The sequence below is a fragment of the Protobothrops mucrosquamatus genome, unplaced genomic scaffold (assembly GCF_001527695.2).
Source record: "Protobothrops mucrosquamatus isolate PMUCROS unplaced genomic scaffold, P.Mucros_1.0 scaffold319, whole genome shotgun sequence".
Lineage (NCBI taxonomy): Eukaryota > Metazoa > Chordata > Lepidosauria > Squamata > Viperidae > Protobothrops > Protobothrops mucrosquamatus.
The window spans coordinates 256,315-278,294 of NW_015386658.1; the positions used below are offsets into that span (position 1 = coordinate 256,315).

General features: G+C 36.0%; 1 protein-coding gene across 2 annotated transcripts in view; it reads left to right on the forward strand.

Annotated features, from left to right (window-relative positions):
* LOC107286731 (histone-lysine N-methyltransferase SMYD3) overlaps positions 1–21,980 on the forward strand; it is a 145,510-nt gene that overhangs the window by 105,907 nt on the left and 17,623 nt on the right. For both annotated transcript variants that reach the window (XM_015815146.1, XM_015815145.1), the window contains exons 5-6: positions 1,902–1,989; positions 4,335–4,509. In XM_015815146.1, the coding sequence (XP_015670632.1) occupies positions 1,902–1,989; positions 4,335–4,509 (263 nt within the window). The remainder of the gene's footprint in view (positions 1–1,901; positions 1,990–4,334; positions 4,510–21,980) is intronic.

Below are 21,980 nucleotides of genomic sequence, written 5' to 3' on the forward strand. Positions count from 1 at the left end.
CTTCCCCCAATTATTTGGTTGGGGAGATGATGTGGCAGAGTACATGAAATACAGAGAAGGGGACAGCAGATATAGCTACTTCACCTATACAGTTTTTCTACGAAAAACTTGTAGAGTCAATTGCATTGTCAGAAGTAATTAATTAAGATTCTTGATACTGTTTGTGGCTACCAGATTTAGATGAAAGCAAAAAATTTGAGAGAGAGACAGAATGAATCTCTTTGTTGCCATTTAATGCCCACCTAAATTTTGCAGCCCAGCTATGGTAACTCCATTGTCCTCGAATAGACTGTTAATACTCTGATGATAGAATCATATCACTCTTTGGGGTTTTCCACTTTAGACCTGAGTTCCCTTTGTTGGTTGATCATGCACCATGCAGATCTGGCTTTCTAGTCTTTCGATTACAGTACATAATTTCTTACATGTCTTCTCAGAATTAAAAAAAAAAAGACACATTAAATCAAATCCTATGTAATTAATCCTGTGCCCTTTGAAGGCAGCATAGTTAGATCACGGCCAACCTTGACTCATCCCTGTTATATGCAAAATTTAACATGTCTGGATCTGTACGATTATAACATAACTGACACAAGTACTTCAGCATGAACTTTATTGTTCTACTGCTGACCTTTACTTGCTTTCATTCTGCACAAAATTATTTCCAGGTGAACATATTGCGATCAGATTGTTTATGTTTTGGCAATTACATCTGCAAATTTTAAAAGGAACACTACTTTCTTTGTAATTTCTTACGTATGATATAATTGAAGCCTGAGAAGCCATTTAATGCAATAAGCTGTTGAGATATATAAGAGTTCACCTATTTTCCTTCCATTTGGACCTCTATGTTAGGCAGCACTAAAGCTACACATGGAATTAATATGAATTCTGGGTATATGTTTCCTCCTTTTTGGAATGCACAATAATTAACTTCACTGTGTGGAAAATGCAGATTAAAACCTCTGAACTTTTGTGCTCTTAGGATGATAATTGATATAAAAATTGATTTGCCATCCCTAAGCTCCTTTGTTTAAATTATGGTACTGGCAGAGAAGATGTTTTTTTAGAATTTAATTTGCTGTAAACCTCACGTGTTCAGCATTCAGGGATTATTATTTTCTGCTGACAAGCAGAGCAAGTTAAAAATCCCTGCTAAAGCAGACAAAGCTGAGCTTTGTTAAAGAACTTTCTCCTTTGGTTTTAGTAAGTTTTTTTTAACTGGTTGCCTCTCTTGATAGTGACTAATGGTGTTTCAGAGACGTTTTGTACAATATAGAACAAGTATTCATTAGTTGGTGTTATTTCAATACCTGAAGTATCATCCTGGTCTTTGTTTAAGTCTCTCCTTGTTTCTCCTCCCCACATAGATTATCTCAGTGTATTCTGCTGACTCTTAAGTCCCATGACTGCTCATTTTTCCTTGAGCACTCCTATTCATCTAAAACTCTTCTCAAAACCCTGCTTCTTCCATGCCATTGGAAAGATGAAAGACATTATTATTGCTTTTCTCAGCTTCATCCATTTTACCGTATTCTTTTCTATTTTCTTTACTTCATCTTTGTTTCCTTTTTTACCTCCCAAAATGTAGCTTATAAGCTCTTCTAAACATGGACATTGTATTTTTGACTCACTTATTTGACCCCTTCCTTATTATGTAAGCTTATAATATAAATATATGAAATCCAAATGCCATTTTTTAATTAATGTTTGATGTAAATTAATTTTAGAATTTTCTTAGATTGAAACTTTGAATACCTGACTTCCAGCTTCAATTTTAATAGAAAATTCTGGTGTCCAATGTTACTTAATACCGGTGATGGGGCTATTAGTTTCCCTCTCTTTTTTAACCAGATGTTTTTTGTTTGTTTGTTTTTTTGCTTTTATTTCTGCCAAAGCAGGATGCTGACATGTTGGCAGGTGATGAGCAAGCTTGGAAAGAAGCCGAAGAAGTTATAAATGCAATAGGAGCACCAAAGTCACGTGAAGGTATCCTTGGTTCACAAAATACACACATTTCCATTCCGATCAGGAGGATATAATTATCAATTTGTTTTCTAGTCTTTGTTAAATTCGTTCTCTTCCTGCCTATTATATGTATTTTGTAGTTTTCAAATAAAATCATATTTAAAGAAAAGGAAGCAGAAGGTAAATCAAATCAAAATGTGTTCTGGGTTATAGAAAATTCTTTTGTCCTTAATTTTTTTTTCCTCAGCATTTGTATCTTTAAGTTTCTGGAGCAATAGCAATAGCACTTAGACTTATATACTGCTTCATCGTACTTTATAGCATTCTCTAAGAGGTTTACAGAGTCAGTATATTGCCCCCAACAATCTGGGCCCTCATTTTACCAACCTCAGAAGGATGAAAGACTGAGTCAACCTTGAGCCCTTCAGATCGAACTCCTGGCTGTGGGCAGAGTTAGCCTGCAATACTGCATTCTAACCATTGTGTCACACGTGGCTCTTGGCAGAAGAAACTTTGCTTTGGCCTTGCAGAACAAGATGACAGACACTTTAAATATTTAAGTCTTAATATAGTTTAAAGAGCCAAAAGTACATGGACACACAAACACACACATACACACACAGAGAGAGAGAGAGAGGGGGGTATATTTAATAATGTTAATCTTTTGGCCATATATGTTGCAATTCAATACTCACTTATTGAAATTTCACTATTAAAGTAGTAAACCATATTTCATTCCATTTTCAGTATACAATATTTGTAAATCAAGTTTAGACATCTACACTATTTTGCTGTCTTTAATAACTGTGAGATTTTTTTCCTAACTTTTCATCACTATTCTCCAGCCCCATCAAATGTTGTGCTCTGTTTTTCTTTAGACTAGCTTCTCTAAAAAATCCTTCTTTTTCATTTAGTGCAATCTCTTTCTTCAATTTACCATTCCACTGCCCTTTGGGACAAGGATTCAACTAAAGGCCATAATCTGTATAGAGCAGGGAATCAAATCTTTTCATTAATGCCAACATCAGTGCATATAAGACTGCGGTGGCCTGCCCTCTCCTCAAGAAATCATCCTTGGACCTAATGATAATAACAATTTTCATTCTTTCTCCACCTTCCTGTTTCCAATACATATTACAGCCATTAGCTGAATTCCCCTTTTGGGGAAGATTAGGAACATAGTCAGGCTACACTTCAGAGGCCCCTGGAAGAAGCAAAATATGAAGACTCTTTTCAATTTTTTCAATTTTACATCCATCCTGGATCCCCTTGAAATGGTGCCATAGAAAATCCTGCCTAATGTGAAGATGCCAAAGGAGTACTGCTAGTGGTTCGACCATCAATTCAGAAGTCTATGTGAAACATTATGAAAACTCAGACGAGCCATCCATAACAAGCGTTGGGGCATGATGACTTCCGGTGTGGTGTTGATTCACGGTAATGCTTGCCTACACACCGCTAGACACACCCAAGAACTTTTACAACAGTTCCGTTGTGATGTTTTTGATCACCCCCCAATAGCACAGATTTTGCACCGAGTGACTACTACAAAGGAATTTCAAACCTTGTAAGATGTTATGACAACTGCCTCAATTTGAATGGAGATTATGTTGAAAAGTAATGTAATGTTGTAGTTTTCTAATGTATATAATAAAAGTTCTGTTTCTGCGAGTGTCTGTCATTGATAACCAAACGGAGATTTATTTCTGAATTGCCCTCGTACATAATCAGTTGATAAATTCAGATTGTTCCTTGACTGGTATTAACTATGTGAAGTTGGGAATATCAATGTCAACTAAGTATCTTATGAATGTTGATTTAATTATGGCAGAAACTCATAAAGAGCTCATATTAAAATGAAGATCTTTTGTCTTCTTTGCTACATCCCAAAGAAGATTGTCAAATATGTTTATTAATGCTGAGCATCGGCGTATAGAGTCCCTCTTTCCTTCCCCCATGTATTGCTGTCCCCATTCTCCTCCCATCCCTGATCATGTAATTTTCATCAAGGAAAAATTTCTGTGGCCAAAAATTGTTACATTAAAAAAAATATTTCTTTTAATTTATAAGATAAGTTTTAATTTTGTTGAGACATTCAACTAGAAAAAGGTTACAAGAAATATGTTGTTTACTTTAAGAAAATAATTCTTAAAAGAAAATTAAATATAACAAAATTAGTTTTGGTTTCATATGATCACCATTCATATTCATGTAGTTTGCTTTCATGCTTTGTTGGTTTAAAAAAAATGGAGTTTTCTATGGAAGAGGGTTTTCTAGAATAGAAAACTGCAATGTTTTAACTTAATGTTTTGCCTTTTGATTGATGCGTCTGTCATGGGTTAATCCTTAACACAAATAAATGTCAGAGTGGGAGCAAGTTCTGTTGTCCTGCCAGACATCACTGAAGAGCAACACCTCTCGTCTCCCAGACACCAACATCTATCAGCTAAAATTACTTGACCTTGCCATGGATGCCTGCATAAACCTGGGCCTTTGGGAAGAAGCTCTGCATTATGGTAACCGAACTTTGCAGCCCTACAGGTGAGAGCTAGCCTTACTGTGATTTATGGCAGGGATCTGTTTCCACCCAAGATGGTGAGACACAATGTATATTTTCTGTGATAGTTTTCCCCATAGAAGCTGCAAGAAACTACTTTGCAGATATAATAAGGCAATTTGTACAGGTACCTTTTTCATTCTGAAAACAGAGAATAAAATATTTTACATGCATAGGACAAAAGAAACTGTTTTACATTTATTGACAATTATGTTATACAGAGTAAGAAAACCAATTTCTTTTCACCACCAGCACCACCCAGGCCCCCCAAGTTCCTTGATCATCACAGCATCGTTGTACTTTGCTCTGTAGGGTTTTCTTCCCTATCCATTCAGCTCTTCAGCTAGTTGTATCGATTTATATGCAAATGTACACCAGTCTTAAGGAATTGCCATTTTCTCTGGCTCTTTACATACACATAGGATAGGAATTACCACTCTGATAAAGAGAGGAAACAATGAAGTTATTAGCAAGTAGTTTATACTTACTCATCAGTCTTTGATCTATGATTAGCTGATCAATAAGTGATGAGGTCTCTTTCTCATTGGCACATCCAACCTTCCAAGTGGACAATATCTTTTGTGAACAATTTTAAAAGCACAATTAAAAGTGATTGAACAATAGACTTGCCTTTTCAGCTTTTCCCTAGGCTAAAATCTGTAATATTTGGAATGGGAAGATTGGCTATTCTTTTTATGACTCCTTCGAGAGTTCTGGAATGTTTTGCATTAGGTCTAATTTTACTTTTCAAAACCTCCCAAGTACCTGTTAAGAGAATAGCATTGTGTTTTTGGTGAGACCTTTTCTTCCTTTTGGTGCTCCATGTTTTTAACCTGTCACTAATTAATTTTGATTCTCAGAGTTTGAACAAAATAGAGTGATTTCCTTTGAAACAGAGAGTAGTTATAGAGGGTATAGCTGCAAGGGCAAAAGAGCAGAGTGATCTAACTTTGTATTCTTTCTCTTCATGTTTCTTTACTTTCGGTCACAGAAATACAGTTTTTTAAAAAAAGGAAATAATGATGGGCAGCCTCAGTAATAGTATCTTCAAATACTACTAGTAGTATTTACAAAATGAAAAGAGGCACTTCTTACCATTCAGTGGGATTTGGTTGTGATAAAGGAGCATTTCACTGAGGGAATTTTAATTGCTATTCTGTTTCCAATGATCTCAGTCAGGTGCTTTCATTTTTTTTTATTACAGACCCATATTTTATTGAATATTCAAGTTCTAGAAAATTGCTTTAAATGTATGAATGTACTGTATTATTTGGATCCTTTAAATTTAATTTCAGGTACGTGTTACTATTGTGAAGGGCAATAAAATAAAAATCTCAATCCTCTAGAGAGATGAAGATTAAGATACAATGGGTCAATGGCAAAATGGGGACAAAATTGCCCCTTAGGCACTTAATAATTAAAAATGAAACACAGTCTGAATTGTCAAGAAAACTGCATTGTGCAATTAAACAAGATATTAGTAATTGCCTGATTTCAAAATATTGGCCTTCATAGACATTTTATTGAAATATACTTTATTATTTAAACATCCATAAAAAGTATAGCTCATATTTTCATTGTTTTCATTGTTGTTTTAAGCAAACCACACTTTTCTACAAAATTGGTGAAAATAATGTGATAGTCCTGAAGCCTCTCAAGTTTAACGTTCTGTTTCTGTGGCCAATAATTAGGGTCCAGTGGAGGACCCAAAGCAGCAGATGAGTGCTCCCAATTGGAATTGCCTCTTAGAGAAGTATTGTCTCTAGACATCATGACAAGAGCTATCGATAGGCTTTTTCTCCACAATTTTCTCTAATCTCTCTCACCAAAAATGACCTTTCTCTTTTAATTACTTGCTATACTTTTTCAGCAATGCTTCTGTAACATTCAAAAATTGGCCAGACATACCACCTGGGTACAAAAGAGTTGCAGCAGAAGGCAATTATAAGTTTATCAAATCATTTCACCATTTCTTTTCTTGTGTGTCATACTTATAGCCAAGTTGTTGCCTCTGATCCTGTTGTAGAGATACGCACAATTGTATGTTCTTCATCGAATGTTGTTGGCTTGCAAAGGCTCTTGACCTCTCTTGTACCTTGAACTGGACGTCGTAGTCTTTCCATGTGCAAAAGCATTTTCTGAGGAGAGACATTTTCAATTTGAGGTCTTGTTATTTGAGGGGGAAGGGGTTTACCTTCAAGCCTTCACTACAAGCTTTGACGCTCCTGACAAAAAGTCTTCTGTTTCTCATTACAAGAAGTTGCGCCTGAAGCAGCAGGATACCAAATCCTAGGGAATCTGTTGGACTGCATTGAATTTCTCCAGTGGAATCAATCTACTGCTTGACTGCTTCCACAGTTCCATTACAGCTATCTATTTTCCTTTTCTCAGTTCTGAGGGAAAAGAAATATTCATATTGTTACCTGCAGGGAATAACCTGAAAAACAAGCCATCCATACAAATCAGAGGTGGTATGGCTTCCTTTAAAGAGGTTTAAAGTATTGGACTAAAACCATTTTAACTTCAGGAATTGTATTTACTGTGAGTATTCCCATTAAGTGACCAGTGGGGTGCCTTTCCACTATAGTGTGCTAAGTGCAGTTTTTGAACTTATGTTTTCATTGCAGACATTGCTGGGCTTTCAGTATTTATTTAAAGGCCATGCTAAGCTATCACTCAGATAAATATAATGATGGACTTTGTGGTGTAGATTCACACTACAATGCACTTGGCAAATTGATTACCAATATAACTTGGTCCAGAAGATTAAGAGTTCTTTATAGTAGTTCAAAGCCTAAAATTCCACTTGCATGAAGCATACTAAAAGGAAGCCCTGTAGAATTTGGAAATCCAGAAAACAATTAATTGGTTTTCACCACAGTGATAAGTAGTAGTGATCATGAGCAGAGAAAATTGAATGAGATTTTTTCCTTATAAAACTGTTTATTATGAGGTTCTCTTATATTTTGGCGGTTATACACAAACTAACATAGTCAACCCAAGCCTGTAGAATATCTCTTTTAATCTAGAGGTGAAAAAAATAATGTGCTCTCAGACATTTAGCCGATATGTTGGAATTATTGAGAACTCATTTATATTTATTCTTCTTCTTCTTGTGCTATATCCGTTATCGGACATTGGCGATCATGTTGACGATCATGATCATAGGAATATAAAAAAGAACAGATTTTACACAACTAACCTGATTGGATTCTGATTACTCAAAATCATCCATATTGGGACTGATAGCAAGAAAGTCCATGGCCTTTATCTTCTTCTTCTTCTGAGGCTTTACACTATTTGAGTAAATTATATACACAGCAGAATACATTATATTCAGGAAGTTATGATAGAAAATTATGTTAGGATTAGTTATATTGAATGTATATACTTTAGGGGAGCAATCCAGTTTTGAAGGGCTGCATGAGATTCAGGGCACATGAAACGTGGGGCTGGGCTTATGTGCTTGCCTTTCACATCTGCCACATGAACCTGGAAAAATCTGCATGTGGTTCAAGGCAGAGGTCCCCAACCTTTTGAGCATCAGGGATCAGTTCCGTGGAAAGAGGTTTTTCCACGGACTGGAGGATGTGTGGTTTTGTGTGCTGCCTGCATCCCGCGGAAGGGGCTTTGCTTGTTTGTGTGGAGTAGTTACTGGCATGCTGCGGCCTGGTATTGGTCCACGGATGGGGGGTTGGGGACCCCTGGTTTAAGATTTTTCCACAAATGCTATGCAGCCTGGTTGGCACAGAGGCTGGATATTTGTGCGATGCAATCAATAAACAGTTCGAACCTGAAAGAGAAGCATAAAGCTTGGGGAAATATAATGCAGGCAAATTTAATTTTACTTAAAATAATTTTCATTATTTTATTATTTTTATTTATTATGAATAAAATTTACAAAAAAGAATCAAAACAATGCAAGCCTTATTACTTTGATTTCTCTTTAGGTCAGATAAATCTTTCAACTTAAACTGAAAAGAATGGAAGACTTTCATTCTTAAATGATTATCATATTTGAATCTGTATACAGTATTTGTCATGATAACCACACAGATAGTTCTTTGACTTACGACCACAATTTTAGCCCATAATTTCCATTGCTAAATTAGGCAGTTGTTAAGTGAGGCATTTTTATTGACTTTTTGCTATGGTTAAGAGAATCACTACAGTTGTTAAGTGAATTATGCGGTCCTTAAATGAATCTGGCTTCCCCAGATTCATTTGCTTGTCAGAAGCTCCCTAGGAGGGTTGCAAATGACAATCCCAGCCCTCTGGGAGGCTGCAACCATGATAAATACACGCTAGTTGCCAAGCACCTGAAGTTTGATCATGTAACTGTGGGGATGCTGCAATGGTCATAAGTGTGAGAACTGGTCATAAGATACTTTTTCAGTGCCATTGTAACTTAAAATGGTCCCTAAACAAATGGTTGTAAGTTGAGCACTATCTGTATTTGCCTGTGCAGAAGCAGAGCTTGGTATGATTTGTTATGTTAATTTAAACAAACGTTAGATATTGTGACAGGGAATTGAGGAGCTTTTGTGGATAGTTGAATAAAACATACAGTATTAAGTGGTATTTTGGCCACATGGAAATGTTTCACATCGACTAAATCTGTTGCAAAAAAAATAATAATAATAAAAGGCAAAGAAAATAGTTCCTAACAGTAAATGAAAGGGAAAGTACTGTTCTTGCTTTGGATTTGCAGAATCTATTTCATATTTATAGTCTGCAGAGAAAATGCCCAAGTCATTAAATGCAAGAATGAGCACCAGACTAGAGTGGGAAGAAAAGTGTAGGAACTCACAAGTTACACATTGAAAAATATGTGTCAAAAATACTTCTTATGAGAAAACATGTTTTGAATTCAGCAAAACAGATTTTGAACTGAGCTAAATGAAGAATGGATGTGCTACTAGCCTAGAAGGCACTGATCTTTTTATAGAGCCAAGTTTTAAGAATACGCTTGAAATCCCATTTTCAGTCTTTGCCATTCCAGCTAAAAGATCTCCGGTAGAATAGTTGGAGAGGAAAATACTCCTCTGTTATCTGCTGTCAGCTGGAACAAATAATACAGCAGTGGATAGTAACTTCTACTGTGAATGGAAACTGGCGTGCTACCCATAATTTAATTCTGGAGTTCTCTTTGTTCTTTCTCCCATTTGTGAACAAAGCCATAATTATGAGAAATAATTCTTGAAATGTTCATTGTTGATGAAATGGCAAAAGCCTTAGTTTTCATCACTTCATCTCCCATTTGCTTTTGCACCTCATGGGAGAATATTTAGAGAATCCAACTTTGTCTAAAAGTCTGGCTGCCAATAGGTAGAGAAATAAATTGTACTCTTAATAGTAATAAGCTTTTCTGATAGCAGGATATCCCTGAAACAAGTATCAGTACAATAAAATCAATTCTAAAATGGAGAGCAAAACTGTTGCATCCTGTTTAACTCCAGGGTTTCATTGCATAAGGCCTGAGGCCTTTCAAATCACATGTCATTTTTAGGTCATTTTATAAAAGGCCAGGACTGCCTACCTCTCTTTCTCCAGAAACCGCTGCTTTTGTCAGTCAGCTTTTAAACCGCACAGCAGTGCTGCCCAATTGTCGATTTAGGATGGAGAGCATGTGATATCTTTAAGAAGATAATATTCTGCCAACATAATCTTGCCCTTATCTCTATCCTGTCTGGATTCTGAATGACTGGTCTGCATATTCTCTCTGTGGCATGTCTGCCTTCTAGGTAACATTCCCAGGTTTGGACAGATACCAAAAAGAGAAGAGTTGCTATAAATGGCTACAAAGGCACACAAGTATTGCCCTGTTATTCTTCACCTGCATAGCTGAAAACTTTCAATTTGTTTGATATATGTTGAAAACCAATAATTATCTCACTGTGATTGTCATATGTGAATTACGGTACGTTCCTAAAAGCTTAGTGTTGCATTTACAGAAGAGCATAAGACCTACAGAAAGGAAGTCCACTATTGTTATGCATGCAGTACCTTTTTGCACTGATATGTTAATTGTTAGTGACGATGTAGTAAATAATTATATATGTAAACAATATGACGAATACATGACTATCTTCCTTGGTAATTGCTGGTTTCTTGAAATCAACTTCCCTGGGTCAGTTCTCAAAAATGGCCCAAAAATGATAAGAGCAGCAGGTCCCAGTGTCCTAGTTTTCTTAACAATGTTCTCATTGTGAGAGGAAGAACCAAAATTTCTCACTGGGTTTAAATGTTGATACTTAGTGTCTTCCTGTCCTTTTAAAATAAGTGCTTGGAATTAAAGTAGACCTCAAGCCTGTATTTTGTGAATTTCCAGGTCTATTCCCTCCTTACTTATTTGGATCACTGACAAATCTTCAGCAGACCTTGTTTATATCAGATTTACAAAAGAGGCTCATGGCAGCACTGGTGACAGTTATATTTTATACAGAGATACCTTCATCTGATACCAAAGTGAAGTTAAGGCATTGTTTCTGTACAATAACATTGCCCAAACTTGCGATTAAGTGGTTACTGAGTTCCATTTCCTTATAAGAACATGTGTAAGAACCAAAGAATGTATACCCCAAGTGAACTAAGCATTAATCTGTCAGCAGCCTAAGTGTGTTTAGGATAGGGCAGTGGAAATATGCAAAAGGGTAACACTTGAGTATATTTTCTGAGAAGCATTTAGGAGCAGATGGAAGCTGTAAGGAGACTGATTCATCAAAGTATTTAGGATACATCTCTTTTCATTAGTTAAATCTTTCTTTGTATGTACTTAAACATGACCACATAATTGTGGTTCTGAAATAAAGCAAAAGTAACTAGTTCTAGAAAAGGATTAGTTTGTGTGCTCAAGCAAGGCTATAATAATTGTTTCTTATAAACTATTTTCTTCCCTTTCTTGAAATAAAAATCTGTTCTACAGGACAGAGTGTTTAAGAAATCCTGTTTTAGAAAGATGAGATTTTAAAATGGAAGTGCATTGGAGGTGAAACTGAAACACACCTTGTCAGTTTGCAAACACCAACTACCCCTATTGTTTTAATTTGGAAAAGCAGAGAGATTGACCAGCTGAATTAAGCAAAGCCAAGTCATTTGGTACCCACTGGTTTTTTTTTTATCCAAAAGGATTGAAATCCTTCATCCATCTTTTTCTCACAGATGCATGTCACTACCAACAGTACATGATTAAAGTGAAAGTTATTGAAGACAGTGAGATTTATTTTAAAGTATAAAAAGGAAAGAAACTCATGTAACCTTTGGTTGCAGGATTTGTTGAAAACAGAAAGGAAGAAAAACCTTAAATGTTATTAAGAGTTCAGGCAAATCAGATATTTTATTTTAAATTTTCCTCAAACTAATTGGAGGAATCTTCTTCAGCAAATAAGTAAATCATTTCTAATTTGATATAATTCAATAGTTAATTTTGTATAAAAGATTATGGAAATGAAAGATTTTTTTTAAAATGCCTAGCTTAAATTCTTCCTATACAGTTATGTCATGTCCAAGAGGGATCTACATTGAAGAAAGGGGTAATATCCCTGACAGTATGGAAATTTCCATTGTAATTCTGATTCAGTCTCATAGTTGAAGAGCAAAACCTAGGGCGGACAACATAGAAGCAGTTCTGTGTTGAGGTAAATGAATCAAAGTAATTAAATAGAGTTTGGAGGACACAGTCTCATATGACTGTATGAAATTTTTAAAAAAACATTGGCACCCAATATTTTTAAAACTAGTCACAACTTTTCATTTGTTAATCTCTCATCAAGTCTTCATGTGGAATAGGCCTGTTCCTTGCCTTCTGAACACCGTGTTCTCTTTCTCTTGTTCTCTGTTGTAATCAGGATATTATATCAAATTATTTGGATATTTCAGAATGTGAAAAGGAGATTTATGTCAAATGAGGTGCTAAACTATAGCAGGAAAACATAACTTTCATCAGCTTGTGGGGCCATGCTAGTTTTTACAGAGCATGGTTAGGACTAACTCAAGAGGGAGTGAACCTGGGGCCACTTTTTAACAGGTATTGGCATTTTAATTTTATTGCAATTTTGGGTTATTTTAATTTTACTTTATTTCTTTGGAAGGTAATACTATTTTTGTTAAACCCTGCAACTTTGTTTTTCATAAAACAATGTAATATAAGGATTGTTATCCAGTTCAAATGCCTCCTGCAGTGTGGAATCCACCCCTCCAAAGGAAATCTTTCCCACTACTGATCAGCTCAGAGCTTCCATCTGCTGATTTAAAAATGCTGCAGTTTTTGCTTTCTTTTGGAAGAGAATGTTTGAAAGAATGGATCATTCCAAGAAAAACCCAAACTGGCAAGAAAAGTGGGAAATAAAGCATGGGGGAAGAGGGGGGGTGCGTAGTTAAGGAGACAACAGAAGCAGCAAATATATCAGGATGTCCCAAGATCAAAGCATACCAAGAATAGAAAATAAGGTAAGACATAATAGTTTAATTGAGGAGATTTAGAGGGGCAGCTTCCATAGGAAAGGCAAAAGAAGAAGTGGAGGGAAAGCACTGTGGAGAAATAGAAGGGGGTGGGGGAAATGGAGGACTGGGGGTTGGGGACCAACAAGCATTGGGAGTTGTTACAGACCATCCCAGGCATTCTTGCATTCCTGTCTCCTAGAAGCTGATAGATATGAACAAAGTAGGGAACAATGTCTACAGAGATTCTCAGGCATCCAGGTCATCTAGAACTGAAGAAACAATATGGATGAGAAGCGAAACATTTTCAAGGAAAAAAACCAAGAAAGTCCAATTGCCTTTCGAACAGCACCTTTGGGACAAAGGGAACACATGTAGAGCATGTGTTCAACCCTTTTACCCTCATTGACCATACATTTGTATAGTAGGAAACGGGGTGGGCTGAACACAGTCTGCCCTGGGTCACGTGGCCAGGAGCAGAGGGTTGTGTGCTTAGAATAAAATAATCACCAGTATCTCCTATAAGGATGCACTTGGAAACTTCATTTGAAATGTCTTTTTTCCAAAACCCCTGGATTTAATTCGACCCATTTTCAAACTCAATCTTTGTTTTGCCAGCTTCCCCCAAACAGCAAATGTGGTTTTGTTATCTTCAATTTACAGAGAAGCAACAGATAGACAGACAATCCTGGGTCTCTTTACAAAAATCCCTTTGGATTGGAGAGAATAAAATGTATGGAAGAAAGGTGGGGACCTCTATGTGCATTTGAATATGCCTTAAAATTGTGTGTTGCTCCACATCCTGTCAGTGTCAGACATAATACCTTGGCTTAGAAGTAAATCACAGACCTTAAGGCACTTAATCTTTAATTCACCTGTTGTGGCTAGACTGGCAGAAGAATCCCAGGAGCATCTTGGCTAGTACAGTATCTATATTCCAAGCAAGAATGAAGCCTTAACATGACAGTTCATTGCTCACTCTGCCCCAGCCTTTAAATTTTATGCTACTTTCCAAGGTAATAGGTATTTGGCAGTTTGTTTTGGAGTCTTCTGGGGCATGTTTAGATAACAGTCCTCTCTAGATTGGGAATTGCTGGTCCACACCTCAACTGTTTCAGCTTTAACAAACAGAATCACATTTGTAACATGAGCAGCTATATAAATCTGATAAATCAGTATAATTAAGCATATTAGTACTCTATATCAGTGGTCCCCAACCTTTCCAGCTTGGCGGCCCAGCCTAGGGGGGGGGGCAGGTGAGTGGCAGGCACATGTATGAGCACAGCTCCATTTATGCAAGCAGCAAGCACGAGTGGTAGGCACTTGAGTGGAGAGTGCTTGCCCATTTTTCCCATGGCCTGATTTCAAACAGGCTATTTTGGGGACAGGGACCTCTCTCTATATTATTTTGTTATATTAGTATTGGATTAGGCCTGGAGAGTTTTAGGTTCAGATTACCTGAATGGAGTTTATTGAAAAACGATAATTGTGCACCCATCATAATCTTTTTTAACTTCATTAGGGGGGCTGTTGTAGGGATAACATGGAGTAGGAGAAATACTGTGTACAATGCCGTGATGTCTGGAGGAAATGTGAAATACAAATTCCACAAAACAAGTGTAAATAAAGATGTGAAAGAAATATTGCATTAAATATTCAGTATTTGTTATTATAAACTGTGGTAAACAGTCGGTATATTCAAGGAATGTACCTAATCAACTTTCTGTAATAAACAGTCATCAGTCTGGGGCATATTCCACCCATGGAGAATCTGGAAAGCAACCCCCAGCATATGCTCTCTGCTCTATAATATAATTTTGACACTTAAGTCATTGAGTTAATGTTAATAGTGGCCCCTTTCTGACCAAACCTGTACTTTGAAAAGAAAAAAAAAGAGAGAGAAAGGAACACCTCCCCCCACCTCATCTAATTGTGGTAATAAAATGTAATCCTGTCAAGGAAATGTTCTAGGGATAAGAAAATGGTGTTTTTTTAAAAAAAATCAACTTGCTTATCTGTACAGGCTAGAAAAATGTTACGTTGGCTGGATGAGACAAAAAGAGGTGAATAATTAAACATTTTCTACAACTATGTAAATATACTAGTTTTCTGCTGACCACAGGGTAGAATGACAGCTATAATTGATGTTTCAATTCATCTGCAATTACTAACCTTTGGATTACATCCTTCCAAGGGTCTTTCTTTGTGAACAACCTCTGGCTTTCTGTCTAGCATACCAATGGAGTAGGATCCTGGGAGTTAGTTGTTCAATAATACCTGGAGGGCTATAGGTCCCCTGCATCAGCCTAGACAATCATCTTCAAGCAATTAACAGGTGACCTAGTGACATGTGATTTACTAGAAAAACATCTCTGCATTTCTCAGGTTTCTTAATTTGCTGCTTTGAGCTGATAGTTTTCCAATATTGTGTAAAACATCTTATTCAGTAAACATTTTCTACAGCATATAGATATGGCTTTCCCTCCTGTTTAAAATTAGGCAGCCAGCAGCATCTCTCAAGAGAACTGTTTGTCTTCTTTACATTTAATTTTGCTTTTGGTAAGCCACAAAGGTCCCCGATGTAACATCCATAACTACACCAATATATATAAACATTGACTAAAGATATGTACCGTATGGGAACTTTTATGAACATTGCTACCTTCAAAATATCAAAGACTATGGTGCCTAAAAGTCAATGTTTACTCTAGCACCATTCTTTCTTTCATAGCCCTTAGGCTTGGTAACACATTCATCCGTCATGAACCCAAATGTGAGTAGTTTCTTGGTCAGACCTGGAAGTCCCAGACTTTATGACTTCCTTATTGTATACATAGCATTATCCAAAGGAATGTGAAAATCAGCTCACACTATCAGGAGTCTAGTGCGTTCTTTCTGACATACTTTATTAAAAGGCATACGATTTTGTGAATTATAGTTCACTTCATCAAACGCATGGAGGAAGAGTGATATAAGAATGAGACATGGAGAAAAGGAAAGGATGATTATTACCAGTACCATGTTAAAAATCTATTGTGTGTATTGAGATCTCCTAAGATAACCTTTGGATGGAATATGAGTTGAACCGTCTTACTCAGTTATGCTGATAAAGGTTTTTTGGTTTCAAAACAGCTACTTTAAGATCTGTAATAGAGTATCCTGGGACGCTAATATGGTCTGTGATTACTTTACCCTTGTGTCCATTGATTCTTTCACACAAAAATCTGATTGGTTATTTCTGTGTAGGATCCATAGGAGCATTCTGGCTAAAGACACCATATATCACATTGGAGAAAGAGTGTGGGAAAGCTTTTCTAATCTTACATGTAAAGTTGTTGTGATAATGTTGTTGGTATACCTGTGAGGGCAAAGAAAGCATCTGTGTTTGTTGCAGAGCCCGGTTCCCATATTAGCTCAATTTATTTTGTTATTTCCTTTGCTGGTGAGAACCTGCTTCAGGTTAGGTGGTTATCTTTACCATCTTAAGTGCAGTATTGTTGTCCAGTATGGGTTGTAGCTTATTATGACTTTGAGTGATTTGAGCTGTGAGCTGTAAATGACAACCAGTTTTGTTTTGCTGTGGTACTATTAGATTCCTCCTAATTTTCTGCTAGCATAAACTAATATGGATTTTCTCCTAAACTAGCTTTCATTATATATTTTCCCTTTTCATAACTGTTCTTAATAAATATGTGCAACTAATTTTACAAAAATAATTTTAAACATTTGCATTATCTTATGGGATAATATTTCATTATTTTTCTATCTTTTTCAAAAAGAATAGAATCATTTATTAAGAATGTAAGTTAAAAAAAAGCAGTACTAAAAAGAAAAGTATAAAAGTAATAAAAAGGCAATACTAAACAACTTTGCTGCTATGCACTATCCAGTTGTTTCAATAGGACAAACTAACATTTTATGTAACAGAATAAATGTTTAATGTTATTGTTTCTGTCTTGTCTGGGCAGCTATATTTTTAACAATGTTTTTAAAGTACATATTTGTACTTTATTGTACAATATTGTAAGCTGCCCAGAATCTTTTCGGAATCCAACAAACAAATAATCAGAAAAAAATGTCAAATTCAGTAAGCCCTCAAAGTTCTCTGAAATGATTACCGTTGGTTTATTCATTATGTAATAGCAATATTTATTTCAGTCAAGAATTCATTCTGGGGGAAAAATTGATTCCTGCCAACAGTCTCAAAAGTCAAAAGATCAAAGCAAGACTTATGGGAAAAAATTATGGGAGAGCTTACCTTCCCATCTTATTTATTCATTTATATTTTATTTATAGTCTCCTTTTGTACTTTAGTGAGTAGTCATGGCAATCTAGCTTCCATTCTTCATAATCCCAGAAGGCTCTTTAGGAATATATAATGCTGATTATTTAGGGCAGAAATGAGAGATTACTACTGTCAGTATTTTCCTGAACTAGTCAGTCAGTCAGTCAGTCAGTTTATTAGCTGCCTTACTCCAAAGGACTTTGGGCAGCATACAAAACTGGAAAATCCATAAAAACAGATACAACATCAAGCCAAGCAGACAGCCTAACTAAAATAATCAGACACAATTACAAGTTTTAGCATCCATCCTGTGTAGAAATGCTTGGAACTGAAGTTTAGCAATCCCTAAATCCCTGATTTAGATCTTAGATGAATGAAATGCAAAATTCTTGAACTGAGTGTGGTTGTTAGCTTTGAGCTAATAAAACTCTTTTAAATTTGGATCATACAATTGCTGTGGGTAGCTTTAATTAATACCATATTTTGAACCTGTTGTGCTGTAATTTCTAATGTAAGAATTTTCCAAGACAAGCAAGCACTTCAACATGCTATAATAATCTCATCCATATGTGTCAAAGATATTAATAATAATGAATATATATATGTCTGCATATGTATACGTGTGCAGCTTTTAAAGGTGAAAACAACTACAAGTGTGAGAGTTTCAACTTTTGCTTCAGCTTTAATTACTGTGACATAAACATACAGCTAATTTGTATGACTTTAATAATTAATAGAAATTACAATTTAATATTCAACAAGAGGAATTATATTCTGCCCACCATCATAAACTTAGTGCTGTTGATTCGGCTGCTGCATATAGAAGATTGTCTGGTTCTTTTTGAAGATGGCTGAACTGAGGTTAGAATTTTTCCAATTATAAATGGGAAATTGTTCATTCTTGCTGCTGCTGGGACTGGTTTGTCTATTTCTGTGAGGTTTAGCACAGAAATTCTTATAATAAAATGCAAGGGAAAGTGTTGTGTTGGGCAATGTTGATATATTCAGTCAATCATTAGTAAGATTGCACCATTAATAAATCCCACGGTTCAGTGGAGCTTATTCTTAAAATAGCATGAACTGGAGACAGCATCTTTAGTTTCATCAATTTTTGGATTTTAATGTAGGATGGCTGTGGCATTAATGAAATAAAACGGGAGGATGTGATGTACTTGTGCTGGTTGATTGTTCCTACCATAGCCAGGAGATTAACACTCTCTTTGTGAACCCATCATTCCTTTATACCTCAGTGAACAGAATGACTTCTGCAGAGAGTCCTGTTCCTGTTTGTTCATTCACAGGCTGCTTTATGTTTGCACACTCTCCACTTTGAACTTGTTAGGTCAGTAGCCTCACAGCTGTAAATCAGAGAGTGAAAGAGCTGCAAGCTTACTAGAGTGTGTTCGGAAGAAAGTCTGCTCCATGTGTTGTCAAACGTCCATCTCAATTGCTTTTGCATCTGAATGTCTCTCTAGTATAGCTCCATGTCAGTGTAATTCTGCACAAAGCAGAGCAGAGTTTCGACTGATTTAAATAAGCAAATGGTACAACTTACAGTAGATAGGTAGTTTCAAAGGAGAACTCAGGAAAGTCATTGCATGTTATTTGGGCAGCCATATAAATTTGTTTAATAAATAAATAAAAAATAAAAACTATTTCTTATTTTAGGCATGAAAACTTGTTTTATAAACTGATTTAATTAGAGTATATGCATTTACAAACTCATGTACAATGATGGAAAGATGTAGAAATGAAGAATATTTTTTCAGTGTTATACTGTATGAGTCATAGCTTTATGCACTTCATATTCACTGAACTGCCACATAAATTGTCATGAAAGATATGATAATTTATACGGTATACCATATGACAGAAAAGAGAATAATTTCTTGGAAAAAGCATCCAGATCCAAAATTTCTAACTTCATCTTTTAAATATTTGTATTTAAAAAAAAATGTTTTATATCATTGCAAAACTCTATCCACAAATATCAGTCCATTTGTTCATCAACAGACTGAAGTCTTGCAATAAGATGCTGTTCCCCAAAATGCAAGATAACAGATGAAAAGCAAAAGCATAGAAATGTGCCAGGACATGAAACAAGCAATTTATACCTTTTTTTTAAAAAACTGAAATGTTCCTGAGCTGAAGGAATTTGTGGAAAAATACAGATAGTCCTTGATTAACAACAGTAATTGGGACTGGAATGTCATGTGACCACATTCCACAGCAATGGTATACTCCATTGCCATCATTAAGCAACGATCATAGGTTGTTAAGCAAGGACCTCTTTGCAATTCCCGCTAGCTCCCAACGAGCAAAGTCAGTGGGGAAGCCAACAGCAGGCCCCAAGTCCCAGGTGGCTCACAAGCAGACTGAAGGGTGGGTAAATGGTTGTTGCTACCTGGTGGTTACAGCAATGCCAGGGTGACCACTACCAGGGGTAAGAGGACATGCAAGCAGTTACTGTGGTTGCACAGAAGCACAGCTGGGCCAGAGGTGGATGCTACTGGGGGAAAGAGGACATGCAAGCTTCAGGAAGGTTGCACACAATTTCAAAAAGACTACATGCAGCCATGGGAACAAGGCCCACATTGGCCAGTAGCTGCCTTACGAAGAACCAGGCCAGGCAGATGTTGTGAGCAATAGGAGGAACAAGATGACGAAAGTCAGCTGGAAACAGCAATGGCGATGGAGTACTGGGTGGCAGGATAGCAGAGTGACCAAAAGGACAGAGATAGGAGGGAGATTAGGTGGGTGGGGAGAAGTTGAAGTGTACCCTGCAGTTGTATATGTGGACAGTCATGATCACATGATGTCATGCTTTATAATAATGTTGCTTAGTGATGGAAATTTCAGTCCTAATTGCCATAGTTAACCATGGACTACCTCTTTACTATATATTTATTATGTTATCATTTGGAATAAAATACAAAACAAAAAATCCCCCAAAACATACATCCAACAATAACAACAAAAAAGAAAAAAAATGAGAACAAAAAAGGGGGAAAAGGGGGGGAAATGACCCAAGCAACAAATAAAATCCAACCTGACTGGATGCTGAAAAGAAAATACAAAGGGGGGGGGGACATTTATTAGGTTTTTATTTTTATTTTCAGGACTACCTATATTTTGTTCACAAAATAAATGAAGCAAGCCCAAAATGTTGATATCTTTTGATCATTCAGACTTTCTTTATGTATCAGCATGAAGCTCTGCTAAGATTCTATGCCAAAAGTTGCAAAAATTGGGGAAATCCTAAAGGATAAATACTTTTTCAACAGAAGTGTATGCGCCTTTCTTTTATTTGATTAAATACTTGTTCATAGCTGTATCTACATGATATTGACGGATTCAAGAGACAAAATGTTCCAAAATTATGCCAGAAGCATTTCATGTGAACAGTTGGAAAACTAGAGCCCAACCAAAAGTAGGTAGAACGAAGTAGAGAAAAGACTGCATTATAAAAAAAATTCAAGTCTTTAAAATCTCTTTAAATACCAATAATGAGAGTATTTTAAAGTATTATTGATAGTTTAATTCCATGGTGATTAGGAAAACATATTTTGGATATAGGAAATATATCTTCACAATTATTTTATTCCTTTTTTTTTTACAAAAACTATCCCAAGAACATGTGCATTTTCAAATTCAGTTTTAAACAAAGTAATAAGATACAGTCAGTTAAAAAGCAGAGGCACTAATCTTAGAATAGATAAATGCAGTAAAACCATATCCTAAGACTGAGTTTAATACTCATTGCTATATTGCTGCAGAATTTGAACAATAGTCATTGTTAATATCCCATCTGAACAGTAATAGTTTATGAGAATTTAGATTTTTTTTTAGTATTCTATTTCAGTTCTTCCTCCATTTATAATTTTCATAGGAGCAAAAGGTAAAGCATACTTAAGGCATTAAGCGATTTGTTTTTTCGTAGTATAGATTATGATTATGGTTTCAAAGACAGCCACAGTGTTTTTTTGAACAGATCTGTTAGAATGGAAGCATTTATCGGTACAGCATTCATTAAACACAGTGATCAGTGATATCTAAGAATCTTACACAACAAGACTCTATGTGACAGGTTTTTATGCTTCTAAACTACGGGTGTAATGTTTTCAGTAAGAGCTGATAATTCTGACCTGTTCTTTTGACATGAGTTATTTGCCCTACTCAGATTAATAACTTCACCTGTGGATAAAGCTCATCTACTGTAAATTGAAAGGCTACAGAAATGACTGATCAGTGGGAAAAACTCTGTCATGCTATCCAGAAGGAAATATTGCTGCGAGGGTCATTAGGGGGAGAATCTTAGGAAAATTTTGCTTGATTTATAAACAAAGTAAATTCGCCTTCCCCATCAAAGAGAGATTGGGAGTGCAAGTTCCCAGAATTCCAGAAGTTTAATTCCCAGGGGTGCTAATTTGTAACATGGTGAACTAGATATCATAGCTGTCAGCAACTGGAAACATGAGCTATGCCCTTCTTCTTTTCTTCAGTAACATTGATTATGCAAAACACATAGTGAATAATGGATTTATGGAGCTCTCTCCTGGGGAAACTGTAGGTAAATCTTATGCTGTCCAGTTGGGCAAAAAAACTTAAGACATGATAGTTCACATAAACATTTACATGCTGAACTTGCTCTAGGACTGTACTGCTATAAAATTAGTGACCATATTAACCTAATGTAACTCTGACATAATTGTTTTATTGTTATATAACTAA